General features: G+C 36.3%; 1 protein-coding gene across 1 annotated transcript in view; it reads left to right on the top strand.

Annotated features, from left to right (window-relative positions):
* The window catches only part of LOC140169823 (uncharacterized), a 57846-nt gene that overhangs the window by 17118 nt on the left and 12742 nt on the right, over window positions 1–27986 (top strand). The window contains exons 9-12 of the mRNA XM_072193125.1: window positions 2812–2883; window positions 3061–3204; window positions 11011–11076; window positions 23852–23926. Coding sequence (XP_072049226.1) covers window positions 2812–2883; window positions 3061–3204; window positions 11011–11076; window positions 23852–23926 — 357 coding nt within the window. The remainder of the gene's footprint in view (window positions 1–2811; window positions 2884–3060; window positions 3205–11010; window positions 11077–23851; window positions 23927–27986) is intronic.

The following is a 27986-nucleotide window of genomic DNA, read 5'->3' as shown; positions in this document are numbered from 1 at the left end:
GAAAGTATTTGCTTCCCCAATCCCCATGCGCGGTATGTATGTCTGTTTTTTACATTCTATTGTTGCAAATTTTTTGCACACATGCCCATGACCGTTGTAAGACTATGACTGAGAAATGTGCTTTTGTTTGTTGAGATAAAAAATAAAAATAACATGCAAGAATCATCTTTCCCCACACAATACTTGTTACAAACAAGGTGTTGATATTGGCCCCTTCGATGCAAGACAAAGCACAAATGAAGGAAAGAAAACAAAACAAAAATGTTTTGAATTTTTATTCAATTACGCAACCAAAAAAGTAATGGCCTATGAAAAGACTCCCTAAATATAATAATATTAATATTTAGTCCTAAATACAAAATATAATAAACAAGCATAAAAGAATCTGATACGAAAATTCGTTAATCTAAAACGTTACAATCGCAGTCAAAAAATCCCCAAGAAATGACTCTTGATACAATTATATTTAAAAAATAAAAAATAATAAAACAACATCAAAAACAGAAACGGCTGCCTGCATGTGGAGCTCTTCATATCTGAAAGTTTGAAGCTCTTATTTTATACATCAGCATTATTTGCAGGTTTGCAAGATGACTTAAGGTGGCGCTCTTGGCTAATGCACAAATTTAAATTTTCTTTCCATTTAGATATATGTTAAAGCTCTTGCTCTGTAGATTGCAAAAATGAACATTTTGTTTCAATCGCACATTCGGTTCTTGAGATATGTCCTGTCAAAATGGCGCGAAACCAAAACAAAAAATTGGCAACAACTTTCTTTTTTTTTTTTATTTTGACAAGTCCAGATGATTTTCTAATTACATGCATGAATTATGCAAATGAAAGTTTTCAGTACAATTATAAGAGCTATGGTACTGAGGCATGGTACATGGGTAGAACACACAAGATACTACAAAATTACGGTTGCGTTTTGGCAAATTTAAATTTGCATAATTAATTAGGGCCACTAAGTTGATTAGGGCCCTAAGTAATTTATGCAAATGGAAATTTGCCAAAGGCATCCGTGGGTTTTATATCTTATTTTGTATCTGAAAATTTTACTTTGCATAATTCTTGCATATAATTAGAAAATTACCTGACAACATTGCATGACAAAAATAATAGAAATTTGTTGCCAACTTTTTTGTTTTGCGCCATTTTGACAGGCCATATTTTGGTAACCGAATGTCCGATTAAAATAAAATTTTCAGTCTTGTAATCAGGAAAGAATGGACTCACAAATATCAATCAGCAAAAATCTATATCCAATAGCGCTACCTAAGTATCTGCTTAACTAATAACAAAAGGTGCCTGTTGGTATCTTGGAGGCATTGTCTTTTTCTGCCTCCGAGTGGCAGTATGTTTTCGAATTGGCACCTAAAATGCCGCACTATTGCGCGGCATGTAGGCCGATTGTCCAATATGCGTGACAAATTTATAATCTGACTAGTACTCTAATTTCCGCCCAATATTGAGAGCGGTAGCAAGTGCCCGCTTCTCTGCGCCATACATAAATTCGCCTATCGCCATTACCCTAAATTGAATGTTCAAAAAGGTAATCACGTGCAATAAATTAGCATTAAAATTAATCTTATTCTATAAGGATTCTAGAAACACCTAGCAAGTGGCGCCACTGGCGTGGTCTTTCAAGTTCATGAATTATGCATTAGAATATTCTCGAGCTTACAGCCATCAACCGTTGTAGGTTGCCAATATAAACAAAATGGCAGCCTCACATGGAAAGGGAAATACGGAGCCAGTCCTGAATACAAAATATAATAAAAAAGCATAAAAGAATCTGATACGAAAATTCGTTATTCTGAAACGTTACAATCGCAATTTTCAGTCAAAAAGCCACAAGAAATGCCTCTTGATACAATTAGGCCTATATTTAAAAAATAATAAAACAACTTCAAAAACAGAATCTGCATCTGGAACTCTTCATATCTGAAAGTTTGAAGGTCTTATTTAATACATCAGAATTATCTGCAGGATTGCAAGATGGCTTAAGGTGACCGTGACCCTATTGGCTAATGCACAAATTTAGATTTTCTTTTCATTTAAATATATGCTAAAGCTCTTGCCCTGTAGATTACAAAACTGAACATTTTGTTTCAATCGAACATTCGGTTCTTGAGATATGGCCTGTCAAAATGGCGCAAATCCAAAACAAAAAATTGGCCACAACTTTCTTTTTATTTTCTATATTTTTGACAAGTCCAGTTGCCAGATGATTTTCTAATTACATGCATGAATTATGCAAAGTAAAGTTTTCAGATACAAATAAAAGACCTTTGGTACTGAGGCATGGTAGGTAGAACACACACGATACTACAAAATTACGGTTGCGTTTTGGCAAATTTCAATTTGCATAAATAATTAGGGCCACTTATTAGAAAAGTTGATTATGGCCCTAATTAATTATGCAAATGGCAATTTGCCAAAGGCATCCATGGGTTTATATCTTATTTTGTATCTGAAAATTTTACTTTGCATAATTCTTGCATATATAATTAGAAAATTACCTGACAACATTGCATAACAAAAATAAAAGAAAGTTGTTGCCAACTTCTTGGTTTCGCGCCATTTTGACATGCCATATTTTGGTAACCGAATATCCGATTCTAAAAACAAATCAGTCTTGTAATCAGTAATCAGAAAAAATCTATATTTTTAGCATTTGAAGTATCTCCTTAACTAATAACGAAAGGTGCCCACTGGTATCTTGGAGGCGTTGTCTTTTTAAAGACATTTCTTGTTTAAAGACATTTCTTGTGTTTCAATTGATTTGCTTGATTTAATTTCCATCCGCAGTAAAATACGCCACTGCGAGTTGAAACATCTACCAGAAGGACTATTTGACAATACAAGGATCGTTACTCAACTGTAAATATTAATAAATTTTTTTCTTAAAAAATACTTCGGTCTTTAAAAAAAACCAAAAACAAATCACTAGATTTGTAGGCTGTTTGATATCGAATATTTCAGGAAAAATAACTTTAAAGGAATACATAATTTTGATGAATTTATCTGTCAACATTATGATGTTTTCTTATTATCAAGGGACTTATCTAGAAACCGCCTCGAGGATTTGCCAAACAACTTCTTGAAATCTTCACCAACGATAGTTATTCTTTACCTGTTCGGCAACAACCTCAAACATTTATCACCCGGTGTCTTCGCAGGATTAGAACATCTTAGATCGTTGTAAGTTGCATTTTTCATCGTATACTGTATCTAATTAACATTTTGTTCAAAGACAATAGCAATATTTGTTCTAATCATGAGTGTTCCAGTAATTCGAAGTGCAATTAGGAGCTGTAATTTTTTCTGGAGGGGGTAGGGATCATGAATTATGTCCGTGCTGTCGCGTAGCTAGTGGTCGTGGTGCACAGGGCTAAAGATACACAATGCCCCCCCATTTTTGAAACAATTGCGCGCGGAGGACGCACAAATTTGCACAAATAGGGCCAACCACTGAGTAATTTTGGTTATAATGAAGTTGAATATCGGTCTTAAATTGAAAACTTCAACATATTTAGCGAGTTCGCCACGTTACTGGAGACAATTGCCATCGTCCAATGTCGCGTTTTATTTGCTGGAGATTTTAATTTTCATATGGATGATGACAGTGACCGTGATGCTCTACACATGCTTGACATTCTTGAAGCGGCGAGTCTTCGTCAGTATAGGACCTACGCACATCAAAGGACATACCCTAGATCTCATCATTTCTCGAGATAAGGAAAGTCTAGTAACACGAACATCAGTACATCGTTATCGTTAATGCATTTATTTTATCTCTTCTTTACGGAAGTAACTAAGGGCCATGTGGGTTCGCTTTGTAACACAAGAAGTCAGGATCTTGTGATTACAAATCCCGACTGCTTGTGTTCCTGACTTAGCCAGTTTGAAATAAAGAGATAGTAAAGATATAAAAATATAGAAATAGTTAAGACAACTAAGGATCTCAAGAACTCATGAAATCTGTTCAATTTTCATGGCGTTAGTATTTTAATTGTAAGCCCATCCGCTTTAGTTATCTCGAGATCCTATTTTCTTGACTTAAAGTCAGGAACTCGTGAACTCAAGCCACGCTTGAGTTCCTGACTTCCTGACTTCAAGTCAGAAACACAGGATCACGAGATCCTGACTTCATGACTTTAAAGTCAGGAACTCGTGAACTCAAGCCGCGCTTGAGTTCTTGAGTTCATGACTTTAAAGTCAGTAACTCGTGAACACAAGCCGAGCTTGAGATCCTGACTTCACGACTTTAAAGTCAGGAACTCGTGAACACAAGCCGCGCTTGAGTTCACGACTTCCTGACTTTGAACTCAGGAACACAAGAACTCAAGCGCCGCTTGAGTTCACGACTTCCTGACTTTGAACTCAGGAAGTCACGAACACAAGAACTCAAGCACGGCTTGAGTTCGTGAGTTTCTGATTTTAGCACGTGTGTTGCTGGCGCCATCATTTAATATTATATGCATACATTTAGACTCTCTCAGCTGGTAGGTGACACCGAACTAAACTTGTCATATACTCGGATACCACTTATAAGTGGATCTTGCAACTATAGTGGATTGATATCAAATATTTTTAAATAAAATTAGCACAAAAACTACGCATTAGTACCCAACAAACGTACTAGTACATCGATGCACTCTGTAATGTATAGCATATAATTAGCTCTAATTGTACATTATGTTATCATAAGTGATGACACATGGCACTGCCGGTATCAGGATATTTGGGCTAAAGTTACAATACATGATTCGTCGTGAAGAATGATGATCCGGGTAGGCTATAGGCTTATTATGTAAAAATCTACTCAAGTATTATATCACACATATACAATGCCATCGACCATACCAGTTCCTCATACTAGCCTGCAGCTTCGAGGTTGGCTGGGGAGGAAACCTTGAAGCTCCTTGACCCTCAGGCTCAGGCCAGGTTGATGCTACAAATTTTCTCTGCGAAAAAGAGCTGAACAGAACCTTCCAGTCTGCACAATAATTTAACAAGTATAATCTGAGATAAAATTCCTATTAAATTTCAGGGAAAAATTCATTCCTAATTTCAGGGTAAAATTCATAATTTTAGGATAAAATTCATGGTTTTAGGATAAAATTCATAACTTTAGGATAAAATTCATAAATTAGGACAAAATTCATAATTTTAAGATAAAATTTATAATATTAAGGGTAAAATCATAACTTCATAGGCCGACAATTCCTAAAATAGCGTAGGCCTAATATGCATTAAAAAAGAAGGAATCCCATCAACCCTCGGAGCAGACCAGTAACCTCCACCCACCCTACCTCAATATTCAAAATCTTCCGGAGCGTCTCAACTTTAGAAGTGACGGGTAAGGCCTATGTGCCTACCGGCATAGGGCATACAAAGCGTTGGGTACAAACAAAATCAAAAAGGGGGTCATTGGGTATAACCGTATAATGATTTGAAAAAGGGGGTCATTGAGTATAAGATTTCAAAAAATGGGTCATCGGGTAGAAAATTTTGAAAAAAAGTGGAGCAAAATTTTGAAAGTTTAGGCATAATTTAAAAAAATATGGAGCAAAATTTGAAAGTTTTGGCATTATTTTGTTGATGCTATTCTAGAAAATCTAGCGGTCATTGGGTAACCGCAACCAAAAAAAGGGGTCATTGGGTAGCTGCAACTAAAAAAAAAGGGGGTCATCGGGTATAGTCGACTTCAAAAGAGGGGGCCTATTGACAGGCACATACCGTCAGTTACAAAGTTGAGTGCCCCCCTTCTGCTATAAAAAATTCACTCGATTTCTCACTTCTCTTTTCATACAGGCCAGCATGCTTAAATAGGCTTTTAAGCCTGGCTTGAGCATTTTGTTTGAGCCTGGTCCCATCAGGACCCAAGCGTGTCTCCACACGGAGCGACCGTTTAAACAAACACACAAAGTCATTGGCGTAACCTGTTTGATACATCTTCTTTTATGGTTAGGCGATATTAGATACAGGCTGACTCGATACTTGTAATTCTGGTTCGGTGTCACCTCCCAGCTGAGAGAGCCTAAATGCATCTATTTAAAAACAAATGGTGGCGCTAGCATAAATTCCAGGCAAAGTCAGGAAGTCGTGAACACAAGCCGCGCTTGTGTTCGTGACTTCCTGAGTTCAAAGTCAGGAAGTCGTGAACTCAAGCGGCGCTTGAGTTCTTGTGTTCCTGAGTTCAAAGTCAGGAAGTCGTGAACTCAAGCGTGGCTTGAGTTCACGAGTTCCTGACTTTAAGTCATGAAAACAGGATCTCGAGATAACTAAAGTGGATGGGCTTACAATTAAAATACTAACGCCGTGAAAATTGAACAAATTTCATGAGTTCTTGAGATCCTGAGTTGTCTTAACTATTTCTTTATTTTTATATCTTTACTATCTCTTTATTTCAAACTGGCTGAGTCAGGAACACAAGAAGTCGGGATTTGTGATCACAAGATCCTGACTTCTTGCGTATAAAGCGAACACACATGGCCCTTAGTTACTTCCGTACTTCTTGATAGAGTTCAACGCTATTCTGTCAATGCTTAATGCCATTAACAAAACCTTAGTATTTTGTTCGTAGTCCTTTTTTCTGTGTTGTCAAACTCTTTATTGAGCTAAAATGCAAAATGTCACCGACAGCTAGAGGACATTGATCTTTGCGCTCTTCGTGATGATGTTATACACTCACCACTGATATTGACACCTGCTGATGATCTTGATGATCTTGACGCACTTTCTGAACAATATCATACTGTCTTGCGCACGATTCTGGATAAACGTGCTCCCGAGAAAAATCGTGAGATTACCCTCCGACCATGCCGACCCCATGCTCCTTGGTATGATGGCAGCCTTTGAAATGCAAACAGGAAGAAGCGTTCTTGTGAAAGAAAGTGGAACACATTGGGCAGGCGCGGACTTCGGGGGAAGCCCCCCTCCCTAATTTTTGCACAGAGGCGCCGCGCCCCCTGTATTTTGCACAGAGGCGCCGGGGAAAGCTGCTGCGACTATTAAGAAACTTCTTGGTAGTGACAAAACAAAATACCACAAGTCAGTCATATCAAACTGCGATCAGAAACAACTGTTTAGTGTCTTCGACAAATTGTGTGTCGCTCAATGTCCAACGGTGCTACCGTCAAATGAATCTTCTTTAGATCTTGCAAATGAATTTGTCAAGTTCTTTGATCAGAAGATTCAGAAGATAAGAACATCTCTTGACAACGCTTCTGTCTCTGCCTCATCTGTTAATGTAGCTGACAAGTGTGATTGCTCTCTCTTGCAATTCCAGGAAGTTTCCGAGGATTATGTCCGTGAAATTTTGATGTAGCCGTCCAAATCATCTTGTTCCCTCGATCCGCTGCCAATCTCGCTGTTCATGTTCTTGATTGATTATCTTCTGCCTGTCATAACAAAGATCGTCAATAGTTCTCTATCTTCTGGTTACTTCCCGGTTGCCTGTAAGGTGGCTCGTGTCAAGTCTCTTATCAAGAAGTCTTCTCTAGATTGCGATGATATGACAAACTATCGTCCTATATCAAATTTCTGGTTTGACTTAAAGCTGGTTGAACGCATCGGTGTGAGCCAGTTTCAAACTTTCCTGTAAGATAATGGTCTTCAATGCAACAAACAATCATGCCTGCCGTGATAGATGTAACACAGAAACTGCACTTCTCCGTGTGTGCAATGATCTCCTTCAGACCACAGATCAGGGTGATGAGGCAGTACTGGTTCTGCTCGATTTCTCGACCGCATTCTACACCTATAGACCATCAAATATTGATTACGCGCCTCGAGGAACGATACGGAATCGGCGATACCGCACTACACTGGTTTGCGTCGTATCTTGATAATCGCAAGTAGGACGTAGCTATTGCTCTATGCTATCTGATCTGATCCCATTGGATTGTGGCGTACCCAAGGGGCTCATAGAGAATGGATTACATTGCTTAAGCATGTCAGGCTTGCCTCATGAATTGACGGTTTTAAAACAGTGATTGCCAATTTTTGCGTGTCATCAAATTTCAGCTTCGGTACAATTTGCTCAAAGCTGGCTCTGTGTCTAAATCCTGTTTTTATGTATTTCACTACTTAATTTATTTTTAATGTTATAGTCCGGTGGCAGAGCAAGGTTAGATGGTTTTGCCAGTCAAAGTTGTTTTCTTTGCTGATTATTACTCTTTCAGTGGTACAAAATAAGATTTTGAGGGATGTAAAATGGTAACCCTTGGGCAATTAGAAATATTCAAGATGGCCGCTATAGATAATAAAATTAAGCTCGGTTATTCACTAGCGGTACCATAATAAATGATAACTTAAAGTATTTTGTGTACATTATTTTCCTTTTGGATGCTTTAAATATAAACTATATACAGTTTTAAACATGACACTCTCGCAATTCAAAATGGCCGCTGTTAAACGTCATGAGCAAAAACCATTAGTTTCAAGGTAAAGTTCTTTTGCCAGATTTTGTTTCTTACAATAATTAATGTACACCCTACAATTAAGAAGATCCAGTTTGACAGTTTACTTCTTCGCATAAAAATTCCAAGATGGCCACCACCTAAATGAAAGGTAGAAATATATCACATTTTGGAAGACTTTTTGCAGGGAGTGTATTGAGTGACAGCTCGGGGTTAACAGCTTTCCATTTGGTGATATCTGAACTGATATCTGTATCGAAATTATCTGCCCAACTTGTACCAATCCTTCCTGAGCTGAGCGCCTTCAATTCCGTGACGACTAATATCAACAGCGCCTGCAACTGCAGCCGAAATTTTTTTTGAGGACTTTGTTGCCTATCAGTAAAGCTGACAAGGACTTCTTCAACTTCGTCGAGGAAATCGTAGCATGTCAGATACTGAATATGCAGACAAATCCTCGTCGATAGGGATATTGTAGTGTGACTTTACAATGCGAATGTCTTTGCACTTTTGTACTACCTGTTTGGCTACTCTTTGGATGCTACTGCCTATAACAGTTTCATTATAACTTCACCTTTCACGTGCGTTAAAGTTGCAACGGAAGACGATAAAAACTAGAATAACTTTGTGATGAAAGAACTAGAAGCTCTTCGGCAAAGTTTGTTTGGAGTTCTTCATTGACTCACCTACGATCAGCACGAGTTAACATGGTTAATGTGATTTCCAAATGTGTGCAGCATTCCTGATACAATTCAGCAGGTTTCCAAATGCGACTCTTATCACCAGATAGGACATCTACACAATCATCTGTTCTTCCTTGAGTCACAGGATCTCTGTGATGCCTAATTCCCATCGCGTGAAGATTACTCACAGAGATTTCTAAACGTTCTTTGATTTCATTTGCCATTTTGGCATAACGTTCATGTGTAGATATGTACATATATGCAAGCTTCCATCTGTCTGGATGCTTTGAATCTTTTGGAGTTTACACTTCCCCACATTAGTATTTTTCAGGCTGACATAAGCTGTCATACAAATCATACTCATAATCTTGCTTGATGATTGTTTGCATACGTGCTGGCCCATTGTTCAGAGAGCAACGATGAGCCTTATTACATTCGTTCCCGTATCGGTATGTGAAGATAAAATGAAACAAATACATACTGTTTCAATTTTTAAAAAATTACTGAAGAAAATATGCTGTCTTTTTTCTGCGCACGTTGGAATGTTTTCTCGCTGTATAATATAGGCCAGTTTGTCATTTTCAAAACTCAACCTTAGTCCATAGCTATTACTCAAGTTACTCCCTTGGAACAGCAATCATTATATCTTCACACTCCTTGAAAGTGTATTTTGAAAGAGTGTCATACAATTATACCTACAATTCGCAGGTATTTGTGTTTAAGAACATATTTCATGATGACAATATATACACATGTAATGATTTTAAATACAAATTTTAAAAGATTAAATTAAATAACAAGAAACGTAAGAGTATGATATGTTATGCAAACCAATCAATGTGTTAAGAAAAGACAGTGACCTATTATGAGCATACATTACACAACTCACGGGACGCCATCGTGGCAATTATTTTGGGATCACTGAAGCGTGTCAATTCATAATCTACGTGCATATATTACATATTGAGCCCACACTACCATCAATGCGCACTAAATACGCTATAATTATTTGTTTTGTTACTAAAAAAATCATTTGAATGCTATTTAAGAGTTACGTGTCGGCCATTTTGAATAGCTCGGATTGCCCAATGGTGACAATTTCACACCCCTTAGAATCTTATTCTACACCACTCAAAGATCATTTATCAGCAAAAAAACTAACTTTAACTGCCCAAAACACTATAATTATTTAGTATGATACCATTTGTCACTAAAACACCATTTCAATGCTATTTCAGAGTTACGAATCGGCCATTTTGAATATCTCGGATTGCCCAAGGGTGACAATTTTACACCCCCTAGAATCTTATTCTACACCACTCAAAGATCAATAACCAGCAAAAAAAAAAAACTTTAACTGGCAAAACCATCTAACCCCAAAATATGGTGTTTGCAGCCGGACTATTATGAGTCGTTTTAATCCTCATAGTTTGAATGTGTAATAGAGATGCTGGAGTGAGGGTTCCTGTTATTCCGTGGTGCACTCTCTGTTTTCTTTCTGCGTGGGCGCCGTGGTCTGGCGCAATTGGTCGCTTCAGTATTTCTCTTTCTTTTCTGAAAATTTGTAGTATTTTGTATACCGTATTCTTATGCAGTATTTTGTAGTTTTAAGATTGTGGTTTTCATGATTAGTTTGTAAAGCGCCTTGAGACCCTGTTTGGGTTACAGGGGCTTAATAAGTGCGGTTTATTATTTACATTATTATTATTATTATTATTATTATTATTATTATTATTATTATTATTATTATTATTATTATTATTATTATTATTATTATTATTATTATTATTATTATTATTATTATTATTATTATTATTAGTTACTTCGACGACTTAAAGTTGATTTGAAACTGTGTTGATTATTTTTTTTATCTTTTATCTTTTTATCTTTTATGACAGATTATTGTTTCACAATAGACTTACAGAAATACCGACTATAACACATTTGCCCAAATTGGAAAACGTGTAAGTAATGTTTACGTGTCAAATAGAGTTGTGATAATTTCATTATTGCATGTATTTTTGTAATGTGTGGTTGTACTTGAGTATAGTTGATGGTACTTGGGGTGGGTGTGTGGGGTGGGAATGTTTGCTTTGGTTGTGTTGCCTTTTTCTCGACAAAAACGAGGATCCACCTGTTATAACCCATAGGAACACATAGGAAAGGGTTAGGGTTAGGATTAGGGTTAGGGTTACGATTAGGGTTAGGGTAAGTGTTAGGGTTAGGATTAGGATTTAATAAAATTTTGCGTCCCGTTATGGTTGCAGAAAAAAAATTACGCGGCCAGGAATGGGGGCGACCGTTCGTAATGACCGTACTGTAATCTGCGGCATTTAAAACCATATTATAGCCAGGCACACCGTCATCATCCCTATATCTTCGTGTTACAAATTCCCGTGGTAGTACGATAAATCCTCACGTTTTTCAACAACTACGCATGGTGATTTTGAGCTATTTTGTTCGAGATAGGCCGTGCGACTCAGGCTATGCATACAATTTGAGATTTTGAGAGCCGGCCACACTGTTTCTATTCTATGTTTTACGATTTTCGCATGATCAGTATATGGCTGGCCGTAACCGCCACAACGTGGAGCTGCTACGCGTAGCTTACTTTTCGCTTCGCGGAGCTAAATTGACCAATCATGTTAGATCTTTTCATTACGCGGAGCCAGTTGATGCATCATCGTTCCAGAGAGAAAACTCTTGCCAAAATTAATGTTTACTATGTGGATTTTAAATGAATCGAATGTAAATAAACCACAAACAGTTGTAGTACAGGATCAATACCATTGTTTGATCAATGTTACCTTGCATGCATGTGCCATGTGTGTGGCGTGTTTGTTTGTTTGTCTACTGTGAATTTTTTTTTATTAATTTTTAAAAACTAGATAAAAATATCTAGGGACCGTTTTTTTATTTTTTTGAATTTTGACCAACTTTGAGAAATTTGCACCAAAATGGTCAAAAAATGCAAAATTTTCAAAAAAATCATAAAAAAGCATGATTTTCGCCCAAATTTCAAATATTTTTGGTGAAGTTGGTCAAAATTCAAAAAAATGAAAAAACGGTCCCTAGATATTTTTATCTAGTTTTTAAAAATTAATAAAAAATTTTTTGGCCAAACAATTTTTTTGTTACGTTGCACGAAAAAATTTGGGCCAAAAAACCCGTTTTTTGGGATTTTCTCTAAAAATGAGCATTTTGGCCCAAATTGGACCTCACAGATGAATTCATCAAGCCATTTCCATTCTAAAAATGTATACTTTTATATTGTTTAGACTAATAATTTAGCAGTTATGAGGCCCGAAAGTTTTCATAATTCCAGGGTTCAGACCAACCTTAATAATAAGTCGGTTCGTACTTTTCATAAATTACTTTTTGACCGAGGATATCTTGCAACTACGTGAAGCTCGTCTGGCAAATTCTTAATGACTAAATTCGCTTCACGTAATGAGTAAGTCGTACTTGATTGGTCAGTTTTACCTCCGAGTAATGAAAAACTCTAACATGATTGGTCAATTTGGCTCCACGGAACAAAAAGTCAGCTACGCGTAGCAGCTCCACGTTGTGGCGGTTGCGGCCTACCATATCAGTATCCCATATGATATTTCTATTGTAAGAAAATTTTATTTGTTGTCACGTAAATCACAGGTTTCGTTTAAATGTACTAACTGGAAATTAAATGTACTAATTAGTGAGGACCGGTATTTTGCTGTGAATATGTTTAACTGCAATTTGCAAATAAAAAATTTGAAATCCTGAGTAAAAATTTTGATAATATTCAACTCTTTGAGAAAATTATTTTATAAAGGAATGCTGGTAAAACCAGGTGCAATACAATGTACATTATTGACACACTATCACGCTCTTTATCTTCGTCAATAATAGAATAATCGATTTCAATCGAATTGAATGCATGAGTTTGTAGTTGACTACTGAGCGACCTAAGCGATCGATTGCTAGCCAATCAGATAGAACTCCTTTTCTTGCGTTCAGTGAAATACCACTCGCCTGTCGCTCACTACCACTCGCCCGTCGCTCACCAACGGAGTATTAAATTTATATTTATCGTATAGGACGTCGACGGTGTGCCAGGTCCATCCCAAGTAAAAACTACCGCTTTTTCATACGGTCGTGCGTCTTGAACTCGCCACTCAAAAAAGGTGGCGATGTTACATTTTCCCAAATTCGACTCAAATTAAATGATGATATCTCTGCCAAGCAAGAAGTCATTGTCATGCTTGTGGTCTCGTTTTATTGCTAAATAAAATGCACTTTCAACCCTGTAAAAAGAATTCTGTTAGACGTTTTAATACTGACAATGTGTTTCATAGAATTCAGAATGGGCAGGGTGGCGGAGGTGGGGGATGTGGAGGTGGGGATGTGGTACACACAAACTCTATGGGATTGATATTTTTAGTGCATAATCTGCTTCTGTAAAGGCTGTAAAGTGGACTTTGACTCTATTTAGCACCTAAAAGACTCATGACCTTACAGCTAAACAATTCTATTAATTGTTTTTAATCATTTATGATTGGTTTAGTCTAGAAAATACAAAATTTTCCATAAAAACCTATAGTCCAGGCCCTAGCTAGAACCCGGCCTACACCGGATAGGGTAGAGATTTTGACACTTGATTTGGGTTATTGGACCTTTGAGGTTAAAGAATCACGGAGGTGCTTTTGCGAAAGCGGCTGCGAATTCGAGAAATCCAAGATGGCCGCCGGCGGCCATTTTGAAAATTTTAAATTTTAGTTTTCACTCAATATTCATGTGTAATACATCATTCTATAGGTTTTTGCATACAAGGAATCAATTTCTGACATTATTTTTATGATTGAAGGTCAGTATAACATGTTTACATTCAAAATGGCCGCCGAATGGTTGCCAAAAGGCTCATTCTCCGATAAAGCGTCCAAGTTTGGTCTCGGTAATTGCAAAATTCCAACCACGAAGAATTCATGAAAATCATTCAGAATCGTAAACTTTAATAGTTTCAGAGCACAAAACAATGCATGGGTGATTTTTCAACAATACTTCATTTTTGAGCAATATTACTTGTACGCATTGGTGGTAACGTATCAGTGGTAACGTATCTGTGAAGCCCTTTCACACTTTTGTCTTAATCGTGCAAGTGTAAAAACTTACCGACTTAAGAGGCATTGTCCAGGAAATTCGACTTTTGGGTGGCAACGGCCAAAAATAGATTTTCCTTATAAGTTGAGTGGTAAGAGGCCTTTGTCTCATATAAACACTGGTGGTTTTATTTTGACAATTTATATCTTGTTGCCATAGTAACGGACATTTTTTTCATTATTAGCATCTTTAACCAATTATCACACTTTCGAGCAGTAAAATACCCTTTTATTGGAGTAACTGTACCTCACACATAAAATTTCTCAATATTTTCTTATAATTTTTCCAATATAGATGGAAGGCTTAGTAGCAAATACATTGCATAACAAATTAGAGTGGGTTCAGAATTGGGCTATACCATTTATTTTAAATAGGGGTGTTTTTGATAATTTTGAATATTCCCATTTAGGCCTAACTTCTGGGCTTCATAACCCGTATGGTAACGCTTTATTTGATTTGTCATTTTAGGGTTGACTTGATGGAACATTGTTACATTGAAAATGGAACAAATTAGTTTGGGGAAAATCATGTGGTAAAAGAGGTGTTGCCAGAAAATGTTGTATACTTTGAATTTTGTAAATGAATTTAGGTGCATAATAAAGCTGGTTCTCACATAGAATACTTGTATAAAATTGTACTATTATCGTGTACAATAGGTTAGTGTAGTTTGTATAATGTATCAATATAAAAAATAGCAGAGTTGCCATTCCGCATGTAAGTGTTGCCATTTTTTGGCAAAAAATGTACTACATCTGTAAAAGTTCAACGCATGCTTGCAACGCTGATGGTGTTCATGATGAACTAATAATAAACCGTACTTTGATATTGACTTGTCATGAATAGCTGCATACAACTAAAATTGACATTATTACAATAATATTTGGATTGTAAATTTGTATTTACAATATCTACAGTTGAAAGTTCTATATTCAGATTCTCATGGGCTTAATTCCCCCTTGAAATATGTGTACAAATGCTGGTCTTCTTTGCTCGTTTTCAGGCCTTTTGAGTACCTTTTGAGATATTTTATGACAACCAGTCGATGAAAGTTTACATATGTTTCAATGTAGGCCTATGGGTAGCCTGAAGTTCCACCTCGCTTATCAGGTACGAGGCATTAAAGAGCGCCCTCACTGTTTTTGATATGCTCTCAAGACTTCAAACCTGTTTCTGCCTAGTTTTTATTTCGCGGACCTATTTTCTCGATAATTATAAAAATTCATAAAAATTATGAAAACTCAAATTCATGCATAGGCATTACACTTTATTTGAGCTATAATTCGCTACTCCCTCTGATTATTAGTCTAAAGGGCAGCCCAAATACCTCAAAAAGTGTTTGTATTTTACCGGAACTCATTAGGGTTACACAAATGGCGCATTGATAGTGGTGTGCTCCCTTCAAGGATAGGCTACCGAATGTTCATAAAATCAAATTTTGTTATAATTTTCCTGAAATATAAAATGTTTTGAGTAAAACAATCAAGGTTTGAGTGCTCTGTGACATTTACATCAAGAGAAATGCCCTATTAAATTTAAATGGTGAATTCTGAAAATGTGCACATTTTCAACATTTTGACCATTTATTTAATTAGATTTGCATTAAATACCAATTCTCTACCTACGAAAAACAACCCCTCTCCTAACATTTTTTATCCGTCATAAGAAACGCATGTGCATGTGCCCAAACGACCTAAGCTTGTCGTAGATCCATCCTTTGTTCTCATTTTAGTGATAAAACTCTGTTTTTAAATGAGCTTCCACACGTTCTAATGACGCATGCATTTTCACGCAATTTGCTTCAGGACAGGAGTATGTATTTTCTCTGCTCTCTAACTCCCGCCAACATTCTATCAACATTAAAAAAAGCCTATAGCCCAATTTGCAGAGTATAGAAAGCCAAATTCGTCATTTGGCAAAAAGTGTATACTGGTATTAACTGTTTGCTCTCTTTGCAATGTTTAGTACGTTATTTCTTTTGGTAAAAGTAACTGATTTTTTTCTCCCGAATTCAATTAATGTAATAATAATGATAATAATAATAATAATAATAATAATAGCACCACCACCACCACCACCACCACAACAACAACAACAACCAACAACAACAACAACAACAACAACAACAACAACAACAACAACAACAACAACAACAATAACGATAATAATAATAATATTTAATTATAAAGATAAAACACTTAAAACGCAATTTTCCAATTTTTAAAATAGAAACACTGCTTTTTTGGAGAAATTTTTATTCATTAATATTTTATAAATTGTCAAATGCTACCAAAATACTTTGTTATGCAAAATTGTTCTCTACTAGTAAGATTATCCCTGAACTAATGTTTCTTGAACTAAAAATGAATGATTAAAACCAAAATACTATAGAAACACTGTATTTTTAGCATTTTGATATTTCTGTAATCTTTTATTTACATTTGCAATACATTAGGCTTACAATCTCCAAACATTGTAATTTTCCCACTGCTAAAAATACAAATATAGGCGAAATAGACAAATAAGAAATCGTAAAAATAGGGAAATTTCTAGAAACACTGTGAGCATACAGATGGTTTCCCCAAACCATTTTTTCTATAAATTCTTAAAGCATTCTTTAGTCTTCCAGGAAACAAAAGTTTGTTGAATTGGAAGCGTTGGCATGATACTTACAGCCGTTTCAACCATACCGGTTCTATGTACTTTTCAAAATAATAAAAAACACCCCTCTTAGAAAAAGTGGTATCTCCCAAATCAAAAGGCCCTCAGTTCCCATTTAGGTCCTGAAACACAGATGAGACCTTGACCTAAATTATACCCTCACCAACTTTAATGAACCCGCTCTAACTTTCTTCCAGAATGATATCGAATTGACAGAAAATTTTACACATAATTTTGCCAAAATCACTCAATTTAAGGGGAAAACAACAATTAGCCGTTTCCATGGCAACAAAAAGCTGGTGTCACTATAAATGTTATTTTTGATACATCACCCTAAAGTATCATTGATTGACACAATATGAAGAAAATCTGTGATTTTGCGTTTTGCCACAAATTTGAAAAATAAGTCTATTTTCCTGGACAAGTCCTCTTAATACTCATACTTGATCAGTCATCACCCAATGTACTAAAGTCTGGTATGGTATTTGGCTTCATTTATCACAGCGTTTTTTCCGAGGGGAAGTAGAATTTAGGTAACGTATCTGTGACGACATGAACGTAACGTCAGGATTTTTTGCCATTAATAGACCTGATTTGTTTTACTTTGAAACCATTGTGTTATGTACCACATATATAATATAACTATGGAGCCTGCTTGATCCATCACATATGAAAACATTCATATAGCTAGTTATTTTGACAGATTGCTATCCATTAGAAATATGGTAACGTATATGTGAACAATATTGGCGACATAGTCTCAAAGCCCTGTTGGAAAAATTTAATAACCTGCGTTGTGATGTTTTATACTTTATAATTAGGGCATGATACCAGCTATGAAAAGTACCTATAATCCATTATTATGCGCGCATGTATAGCGAACAGGGACACATTATACGGAACGCACCTTGGCTGGCGACATGGAGGAAAACAATGGATATGTATAATCAGCTTTATTGTTTTATACTTTCTAGGCATGTTACAACCTCTAGCCCCACACACTTTAGAAAGCAACTCCTAAGTATCAGTTATATTAATAAAAGTCATTTCTTTCTGACGAAACAAGTCTGAATACGACTTGTAACTATGGGCGACACAGATTTGGCTTTTTGGACACTTTATCGGAGAATGTGCCAAAAGATGGGGTTTTCATTAAAATGCATTTAGAATTCAATATTTTAACTTATTTGATGTTAAAAATAACCATGGGATGCTGATATTATGGTGACAACAAAGCATAAGTCGTCTATGTCATTTCTATCATCTCCTGGATATGTTTAAAAATCAAAATGGCTGCCAAAATGGCCGCCAAAATAGTCTTTTTTCATTAAAATGTGTTACAGGAGTATTATAAAGTACCAGATTTACAATGAAATGGTGCCAAACATTGTGTTCTTTTGTATTCAAAGTATCCCTCTGGTAAAGGGGTAACAATATGACATAGGCATCAATTAATATTATCTCATATGGGCATGTAAACATTCAAAATGGCCGCCAAAATGGCTGCAAAACATGATTTTTTCATTAAAATGGTATTTAAAACAGCATTTTAATAGATGTTGTGTTAAATATTTCCATGGAACGCTGATATAATGTTAAAGGGATATTTCTATCCCAATTTCTTCCTGCTCATGTGTTTTTACATTCATAAAAGAATCTTAAATCCTAAATTTCATGCAAATCGGACATTCCGTTGGCGAATTATGGACTATAACATACCGTATATTTCAATGGTCCATAGGATTGTGTGTTATACTTTCGTTGGCGACAGAATAAAATTCAAAATCGAACATGTTGGCCGGTTTCTCTGGAAAGGGAATATATTTGCAAGATTCCTCTTGCACATGATCATTATGCACCTAGTATATAAGGGGTCCCGTTGGTACGAGCATGTCGGCAGAATCATTTTACGACAGAATGTTAACCATATGCCAAGAAAAAAAAAAAATGACATCTCCTGTAAAAAACTGGTATCTTGAAAGTTGGTGTAACAGTCATTTAAAAGAATATAATATACTCTTTTAAATGACTGTTACCCAACATCAAAATATTATTTTGGTGGCCAAGTTGAATTTTAAACATGCCCAATTACCCATAAGTCCATGCTGTTTTCCTGTGCCTGCTAAGCTATAATGATTATGTGGGAAAATACTCTCCTTTTATAGCACCATCCCCTTGAAAACCAGATACCTAGTGTCGCTGTAACAGATTTTGATGAAAAAAATAATATTTTGGTGGCCATTTTGGGAGTCACTTTTATTTCTTTGAACTTACCCATGGGATAATTTTGAATGACATATTTTACGTTACCCTTCTGCCACAAAGATATTTTTGGATCTCGAAGAAAGCACTCATGTGGCACCATTTCCTTAAAAAATCAGATAAATTACATGTTGTTGAGACATAATATTATCAATTTAAAACTACTTGCATGGTCATTTTGGAGAAAAAAGAAAGGAAAGAAAGCACTATTGTTGCACATAATACATTATGTAAATTGTAAGTTGCTGGAAGGTATGGGTCTTGCTTAAAATGCCATATAGTTGAAAGCTTTCCATCCTGTTTCTGTTTTGCGGAATTTGATGGAAAACAAAAAATAGGCTATGGGGCAGGTTGGCCCACTTGTGCTGGGGCAGGTTGCCCCCATTGTGTTTATGGGCAAGAGTTATGCATTTTCACCCATTTTGTGTCAAATGAAGCAAAATACAATTTACACACCAACACTAGTCAGTTCCATGGATAAAATTGTTCAAAGGCGGAGTATAGTACAAAAAAATCTATATTGTTGTCCTATTTGAGCACTTTTTGACTGGAAATAGCAATATTTCAATATCATATTTCTTTATAATTGGGAATTTGTACATAAAAAGTAATTCATCACTCAGAATAGTTAAAAAAAAAAAAAAAAGTCAATTACAATTGTTATCCACAGCCTTTCAGTTTTTCGTTATGGGTTTTATAAGATGATTGGTTAACGTTATTTCCTTGATTTTAGCTATTTCCTCAAGAATGACCCATGATGGCGCAAAATGAATTTTATTTTTTGATTATCTTGGAACTATGATAGGTGATATCTTACCGCAGTTGTAACTTTAGAATGTTTTATTGGAAAGAAATATGGCAATAACACACGGTTGTGCATAGAGGGCCAACCTGCCCCGTTTGGTGGGCCAACCTGCCCCGGCCTGGTTAATTTTCTTTTCGCTCTCTCCTACAACTACTATAACTTTTGTATAAGTCACAGAGCCATATAAATTTGTTAGCATTTACCTAGAGTAAACAGCTCTCAAGTATCAAATTGAGAGCCTCCTAACCCACAAACTGAGCTCTCCAGATAAGTGGGGAAAAAGGGGCCAACCTGCCCCGGTCTCCTTACTAGGTGCATAATGATCATGTGCAAAAGGAATCTTGCAAATTTATCTTATAAATTTATAATTTATATCTAGAGAAACAGGCCGAAATGTTCGATTTTGAATTTCATTCTGTCGACAACGAAAGTATCACACACAATCCTATGGACCATTGAAATATATGTTATAGCCCATAATTCGCCAACTGAATGTCCGATTTGCATGAAAATTTGGGTTTAGGTTTCTTTCATGAATGTAAAAACACATGAGCAGGAAGAAATTTGGATAGAAATACTCCTTTAACATTATATCAGCGTTCAATGAAAATATTTAACACAACATCTATTAAAATGCTGTTTTAAATATCATTTTAATGAAAAAATCATGTTTTTGCAGCCATTTTGGCGGCCATTTTGAATGTTTACATGCCCATGAGATCATATTAATTGATGCTGATGTCATATTGTTACCCCTTTACCAGAGAGATACTTTGAATACAAAAGAACACAATGTTTGGCACCATTTCATTGTAAATCTGGTACTTCATAATACTCCTGTAACACATTTTAATGAAAAAGACGATTTTGGCGGCCATTTTGGCAGCCATTTTGACTTTTAAACATATCCAGGAGATGATAGAAATGACGTAGACAACTGACCATAATATCAGCAACCCATGGTTATTTTTAACATCAAATAAGTTAAAATATTGAATTCTAAATACATTTTAATGAAAACCCCATCTTTTGGCAACCATTTGGCGGCCATTTTGAATGTAAACATGTTATACTGACCTTCAATCATAAAAATAATGAAAAAATCATGTTTTTGCAGCCATTTTGGCGGCCATTTTGAATGTTTACATGCCCATGAGATCATATTAATTGATGCTGATGTCATATTGTTACCCCTTTACCAGAGAGATACTTTGAATACAAAAAGAACACAATGTTTGGCACCATTTCATTGTAAATCTGGTACTTCATAATACTCCTGTAACACATTTTAATGAAAAAAAGACGATTTTGGCGGCCATTTTGGCAGCCATTTTGATCTTTAAACATATCCAGGAGATGATAGAAATGACGTAGACAACTGACCATAATATCAGCAACCCATGGTTATTTTTAACATCAAATAAGTTAAAATATTGAATTCTAAATACATTTTAATGATAACCCCATCTTTTGGCAACCATTTGGCGGCCATTTTGAATGTAAACATGTTATACTGACCTTCAATCATAAAAATAATGTCAGAAATTGATTCCTTGTATGCAAAAACCTATAGAATGATGTATTACACATGAATATTGAGTGAAAACTAAAATTAAAAATCTTCAAAATGGCCGCCGGCGGCCATCTTGGAATTCTCGAATTCGCAGCCACTTTCGCAAAAGCACCTCTGTGATTCGTTAACCTCAAAGGTCCAATAACCCAAATCAAGTGTCAAAATCTCTACCCTATCCGGTGTAGGCCGGGTTCTAGCTAGGGCCAGGACTACTACCCGTTTTCATATTAAACACTGTAGTAAGTAATGCGGATGTCTTCAATAATCTAAAATTTTAATTACTTATCCTACCATAGTCAAAGTATAGATTTTCTGAAGGGAAATTTGATGAGGAATCTAAATATGGACTTACTTTTTCTGTATGGATTAGGGGCAAAATGTTTCAGTTCACAATATGTTAAATTGTAAAAAATTCTAACATACGTTGGGACACCATGTATTCCGAGATTACCAAACAGCTTTGATTTTGGTTTCTTCCAAAGTCAGTGGGCTCCCCCTATCCTCTAACCAAATGAATGTTGTTTACTTCCAGTTTATTACTGCAAGTTGGTAATAAGCAATGCATTAAGTAACCCAATTTTTATCCTAATCTTTTTTTATTCCACCCTGTATAACTTGAAGGTCAACCTGTATAATGAGTTGAAATGTGTATATTTGAATTGCGTATGCCTTCAGCTTTCCAAAAATGTATACTTTTGCTAGTTTAGGGCTGATTATTGTGGAGATAATCTAATTAGAAACTCGATTGGTGTAAAAATGCATAATATTTGTGATGTAAGGGTGGCTAGTCCAGGACACATGGCCATACATATTAATGTACGTTCTTTTTAAAATACATTTCGTGATGTTTTTTTCAAACCTAATTTTTAATTACACCAGACATACAAACGGGAAAAGGGACAGATTTATATTAAAAATATAAAAAAATACTAAAGGAAACCTATATAGGCGGTGACAAATTCATACAGAGCATGCGCACGTGTCAGACAATCTAATAGGCCTACTGGCAATGCATGGTCCGTTAAAGCCCCGTCCATACAAGTGTAGATTAGAGCCTTTATGACATAGTTATTTTCAATTCTCGCGTTTCACAATACGATGCGCCTCCAGCGGTCGCTGGGTCGAGGCCAAAATACGCAGTGCATCATGGGAAATGAGTCGACATCCAAAGCCCGCGTAATACGAATACAATACAGGAACATGCATCACTGTGGGTTTAAATGTCATTATAATGATGTTACATGCGAATGCACACTAAAACAACAATTTACAACTATAGTAGATCCATTTTCTATCTATTGATCACAGGGAATCCTTCGTGAAGCTGTTTTCAACATATTTTATTATCACCTCACCTCACCTCACCTAGGCTGTTTCATCCTCTATACGTAGTATGAAGCCCTCTTCAAGAATCTTCCATTTCTGTCTGTCTTGCGCATCCCTTGCCCATGTGGTGCCTCTATATGCTGTTAAGTCATCTCGCCATCTTCGTCTTTGCCTTCCTCTTCTACGCTTTCCTGTTCTTGGTTGCCACTCGGTGACTCTTTTTGTCCATCTGTTGTCGTTTTTTCTTGCCACATGTCCTGCCCATCTCCATTTTGCTTCCCCGATCCTTTCCATGATGTCTTTGACTCCAGTTTTATTTCTTATGTCACTTTATTATCACACTCGCGTGAAAATTCAATAGCAGCTAGAACGGCGATGTCGACTCTGGAGTCGAAAATTTGACTGCCAAAAGCAACCGCTGGCGGCGCATCGTATTGTGAAACGCGACAATTGTTACGTTCTAACTTACACAATACTGGAATCATCTAAAAAAAGTCCTCCATTGTGTATGGGAGAACAAATTGGTTAAAACGGTGGTTTAAAACCAATGTGGCATTTATCGCTGATATTATAAGTTTTGTGAAAGAATAACCAAATAAGAATTTAAAAGAAATCGTATAATAAGCCTACTATAATAATGTAAGGGTTATGGTGCATTTTTCAGGTGTGTCCGGGGCATGATGGGTGTTCGTCAGAAGCTGTCGGAGGTCCGCGGTGATATGCAAACACTCCGGTGGTGGGATGTGAGGATGTGTATTGTGTAGGGGTGTGTGAGGATATGTTGTGTTTAGGACGTATGTTGTGTGTGGGGGATAGGGTGTGTGTGGGAGTGGGGTTGTGGGTGTTATGTGTGTGTATTTGGAGGAGGTGGGGTGGGGTGTGTGCAGGGGGTGTGTATGGGGGTGTGTGTGAACGCAGCGTTGAAATCCCCAAACTAACAGGTCAGTTTATTGATTGAGTCCGTTATTTATTCCAAAAGGTATTTATTTGACAACAACATCTCATATGTTGGCAAGACTTCGCTGAAGACACTAGGTCACACTATCACGAAACTGTAAGTATACGAGTACATCAAGTTCATCGGGACTCTCAAACTATTGGTAATTTTGTTTTACAAATCCAATAATTTGATCACGTTTTTGACATAAAATTGACAATTATAATCTATTCAAGTTGGTTTGCTATTTTGAACTGGCGACAGTTTCACAGGATGTTTCCTCAGGCCGCCTGATTTTTCGGGGGCGATTGGTTATTGAACCGTGACGGTGTCATGGACAATGCTTTACTCACGTTTATCAGTACGACGGCAACTTCGTGACCTCTTTTGTTCGATAGAAAAATTTTACGGGTTGGTGAACACGGGTTACGTAACTAAATGTTGAAAATTTGGCCGGCAAACATGTTTTAGCGAAATAGCTCCAGAAATGGGAGACACGGGTCGTTTTTTGCTTAAATTGCGTACCATGATCACAGATAAGATACCAAACATTTGTGCAAAGAACAAAAACGAGTAAAAGTTGAATAATATTGAAAATAAAGAAGCTTGAACATGTCCAAAGTGGCCGGGAAAATGAGAAAAATTGCATGTCACGATCACCAAAATGGTTATATCTACAACTGTGAGTAAACGCCGGTCGTATGCTTTTCTCTAATGATAGATATTAACTAACGTTAGCTTGTATTAAATTTTCAGCGAAAACGATTGGTGGAATAATCGAGTCGTAGGTTGGAAAGTTACTCTCAAAACAGCCCCGTGTCGCAATCTTGCGTGACCCGTTAGTGACAAGTGTCACTAGCAAGATAGCAGCCGGCCTTGTCATTACATCGAATAATAATCGTCAGAATCGTCCAGTTGACTCCAGTGACATTTATTTATTCAAGCAAAATACTGCATTGACTTACAAAATATTGAAGTCAATATAAAAAGTAATATCACCTCATTTGACTGAACTTAAAAGCAGTTTTAAAATATTATTGTTGATCGAGTCCCTGAATGAGAAATAAGATTGCAAACGATACGAGTATGGTACAGTGGTCTAGTGGTTGACGCTGCGGTTTGCAGTGCGAGAGGTTGAAGGTTCGAATCCTGCAGCATTTCGATTTTCTTTCTCTCTTGTTCTGTTAGGCCTATGTGGTGTATGTGTGTAGGCCCGTCAGTATTATGGTCATTTGAAAAAAAAAAAATTCTATGCAACACGTTTGCAATGTTTTTCTTTATGTGTAAGCCTAGTACATATTAAAAATGAGATAGCGTCAGCCAAAATTTACGAATTTCAAACCTGATATTTTGGCATAATATTATTTGTAATTTTTACACCGTTCTTACACCCTACCCAGACATACACATAATTGGAATCAGCGTTTCATTGTCTAGAGTAACTTTAATTATCTTTAATAGAACACCATACGGCGGTCAAGATAAAAAAATGCTTTACCTCATTATTTCTGCTTCAAATGATCAGAAACCCTTCCTGAAAGTTGTTTACTAATATCATAAATATTTAAAAAAAAAAAAAAACCGCTATGGTAGGGTTCGAACTTCCAAACTCACACACTTCAGGCACGGCCTTAGCCACTAGACCATCACAACCTGCTAACTTATTCTCGTACCTTTTGCAATGTTATTTCTAATTCAATGTCTCGTTCAACAATAATCTTTTAGAAACTGTTTGTAAATTCAGTCAAATGGCTTGAAATTACGTTTTATATTGACTTCGATATTTTGTAAGACAGGGCAGTATTTTGTATGAATAAATAAATATCACTGTAGGTCAACTGGATCCTGACAATTATTAATCGATATATGGACAAGGCCAGCTGTTAATTTTCCTGCTGACACTGGTCACTAATGGTCACGCACCACTTGCGAGGAGAAGCCGTTTTGAAAGCAACTTTCCAACCTTCGACTCGATTATTCCACCAATCATTTTCGCCGAAAATTTAATACAAGCTCAAGTTAGTTAATATATATCATTACAGAAAAGCATACGACCGGCGTTGGCTCATAGTTGCAGATATAACCATTTTGGTGATCGTGACATGCATTTTTCTCATTTTTAGGCTACTTCGCACACAATAAACATTTATTTTCTCCACAATAATTGGACTTTTACACGTTACTGTGCTCCTTATACTCATGTTTCATATCTTATCTATGGGCTCAATATGGAAATGAAGGGAGAAACGACTCGTGTATTCCATTTTTTGATGTTTTCTGAAAAACTGTATTTGCCACCTGATTTTCAACATTACGTTACGTAACAGCAGAGGTCACGCCGGTAAAAATTACCGGAAGTGAGCTAAGTTGCTGTCGTACTGTATGATGTTTCTTCTTCCGATCGGAATACTTCATCAGTAATGCGCCGATCTAGCAACACTACCACTATCCTGTCCTGTAAATCGTGCATTCTCATCTCATTCTAAATCATGTATACGTTCAGCTACTGCAAAGAACAGAACACGCTGGAGATAAGAATGGGAGTGTTGCTAGATCTGCGCATTACTGATTAAGTCTTCTGTTCTGAAGATAAACGTCAAAAGCGTAAGTAAATTATCATGATTATTGGACTTGTAAACCGAAATTTACCAATAATTTGAAAGAAAACATTTCAAGAAAGGAATGGAAGGAAGGTGAAGAAATGGAAGAAAGAGGGGAAGGGAGGGTAAAGAAAGTGAAGAGAAGAATAAGTATATGGAAAGAGAAGAAAACAAATAGCAGAGAAGAGGAAAAAAGGGGAAAATAGAATAGAAAAAAAAAAAAAAAGGGAATTGAAGGAAGAAAAGGTAGGAAGGGAAGAGCAAATCGTACATTATTACTTAAATTAGCAGTCATTGTTTGGAATTTTTCAAGTTTTCTTATCCCTTGTGGCCTCGCTTTTGTTGTTTTATAATGACGTGATATCGATGTTTACCCTATCAACGGCAGGAAAGTCCCAATTATAGGAATGGTCTATAGAGAGGAAAATTGTGAATTTCGATGCTAAAATGGGAAACAATGTTTCAGTTGGCGTATGTTTCCTCTTTGTTGCCGGTAAGCCAACTGACATTATAAACGCCCTTTTCACTGGTCTTGTAAATTAAAAGGATTGTATTTCCGATTCATATTGGTTTTTTTACATACATACTATATTCATGGTTGAAAAGCTCGCTGATTAAAGTGGATAAATGAAATGTCCAAATTAGTTGTCACTTTCAAATTCGGGAAAATCGCATTCTAATTCAGGCAGCTATTCTCTTCCCTTCCTGTGTTATTGAATGCAACATATCTTGGCATAATTACACTGACTCACTTCAATACTGAACAACTCTGATTTTGGAATCTACCAGTTTATTGCTCGCGAAAGCCCAAGTAAAATATACGACTATGTACTTTGCATTTTTAGCAAGACTTTGTCCCTAACACAAAATTGTTACAAATAATAATGGAAGTACACGACGCGCTTTACGTACGTCCATGCACCAAGTGAGATTTTTACTTTCGCGCCAGCACAAAGCGCCGCAAATTCCACAGATTGTTGTGTACGATGTAGTTAATGGTAATGGCACGTGCCAGGAGGATTTTCAGCACAGAATAAATTAAAATATTAATTTAAGACCGATATTCAACTTTATTAGAAGCAAAATTAATGAGTGATAGGCCTATTTGTGCAAAACAACCCATAGCTATACGACACTGTTTCATAGTTGTGCAGGTTTTTCGATTAAGGCTTGGAACCAAGTTATAACTATGCTGAAGACTTTGAATTACCAGAAAACTAACACGTCAGGTATATTTCACAATATTGTAATGGAAAGAAAAATGCAAATGTTCGTTCGTCGGATGTTTGACCAGTTCTAATGAAGTCACTGTGTAAACAACGTAAAGGTATTAATAATTAATTAGGTAATACCAAATATGGAGGTATCAAAAAGTATACTAATTAGAAGGTTCAACGAATCAGAATACGATCCTGGTATCCAAAATGTTGCAAAGGAGTTGAAGGCGGTTACGTAAACATGTAGAGTGGATCGTCTCTAGTTTATAGTGATGGACCTCTGTGTCAAACAATACTTTGTTTGTCTGAATCGTTATGATCAGAGCAATACTTTGGCGTGGTTAATAACATGATCTGATC

This window comes from Amphiura filiformis, chromosome 14, assembly GCF_039555335.1.
Source record: "Amphiura filiformis chromosome 14, Afil_fr2py, whole genome shotgun sequence".
Classification (NCBI taxonomy): domain Eukaryota; kingdom Metazoa; phylum Echinodermata; class Ophiuroidea; order Amphilepidida; family Amphiuridae; genus Amphiura; species Amphiura filiformis.
The sequence above is the reverse complement of the archived record's forward strand: the minus strand, read 5'-3'. Positions and strand labels throughout refer to the sequence as shown.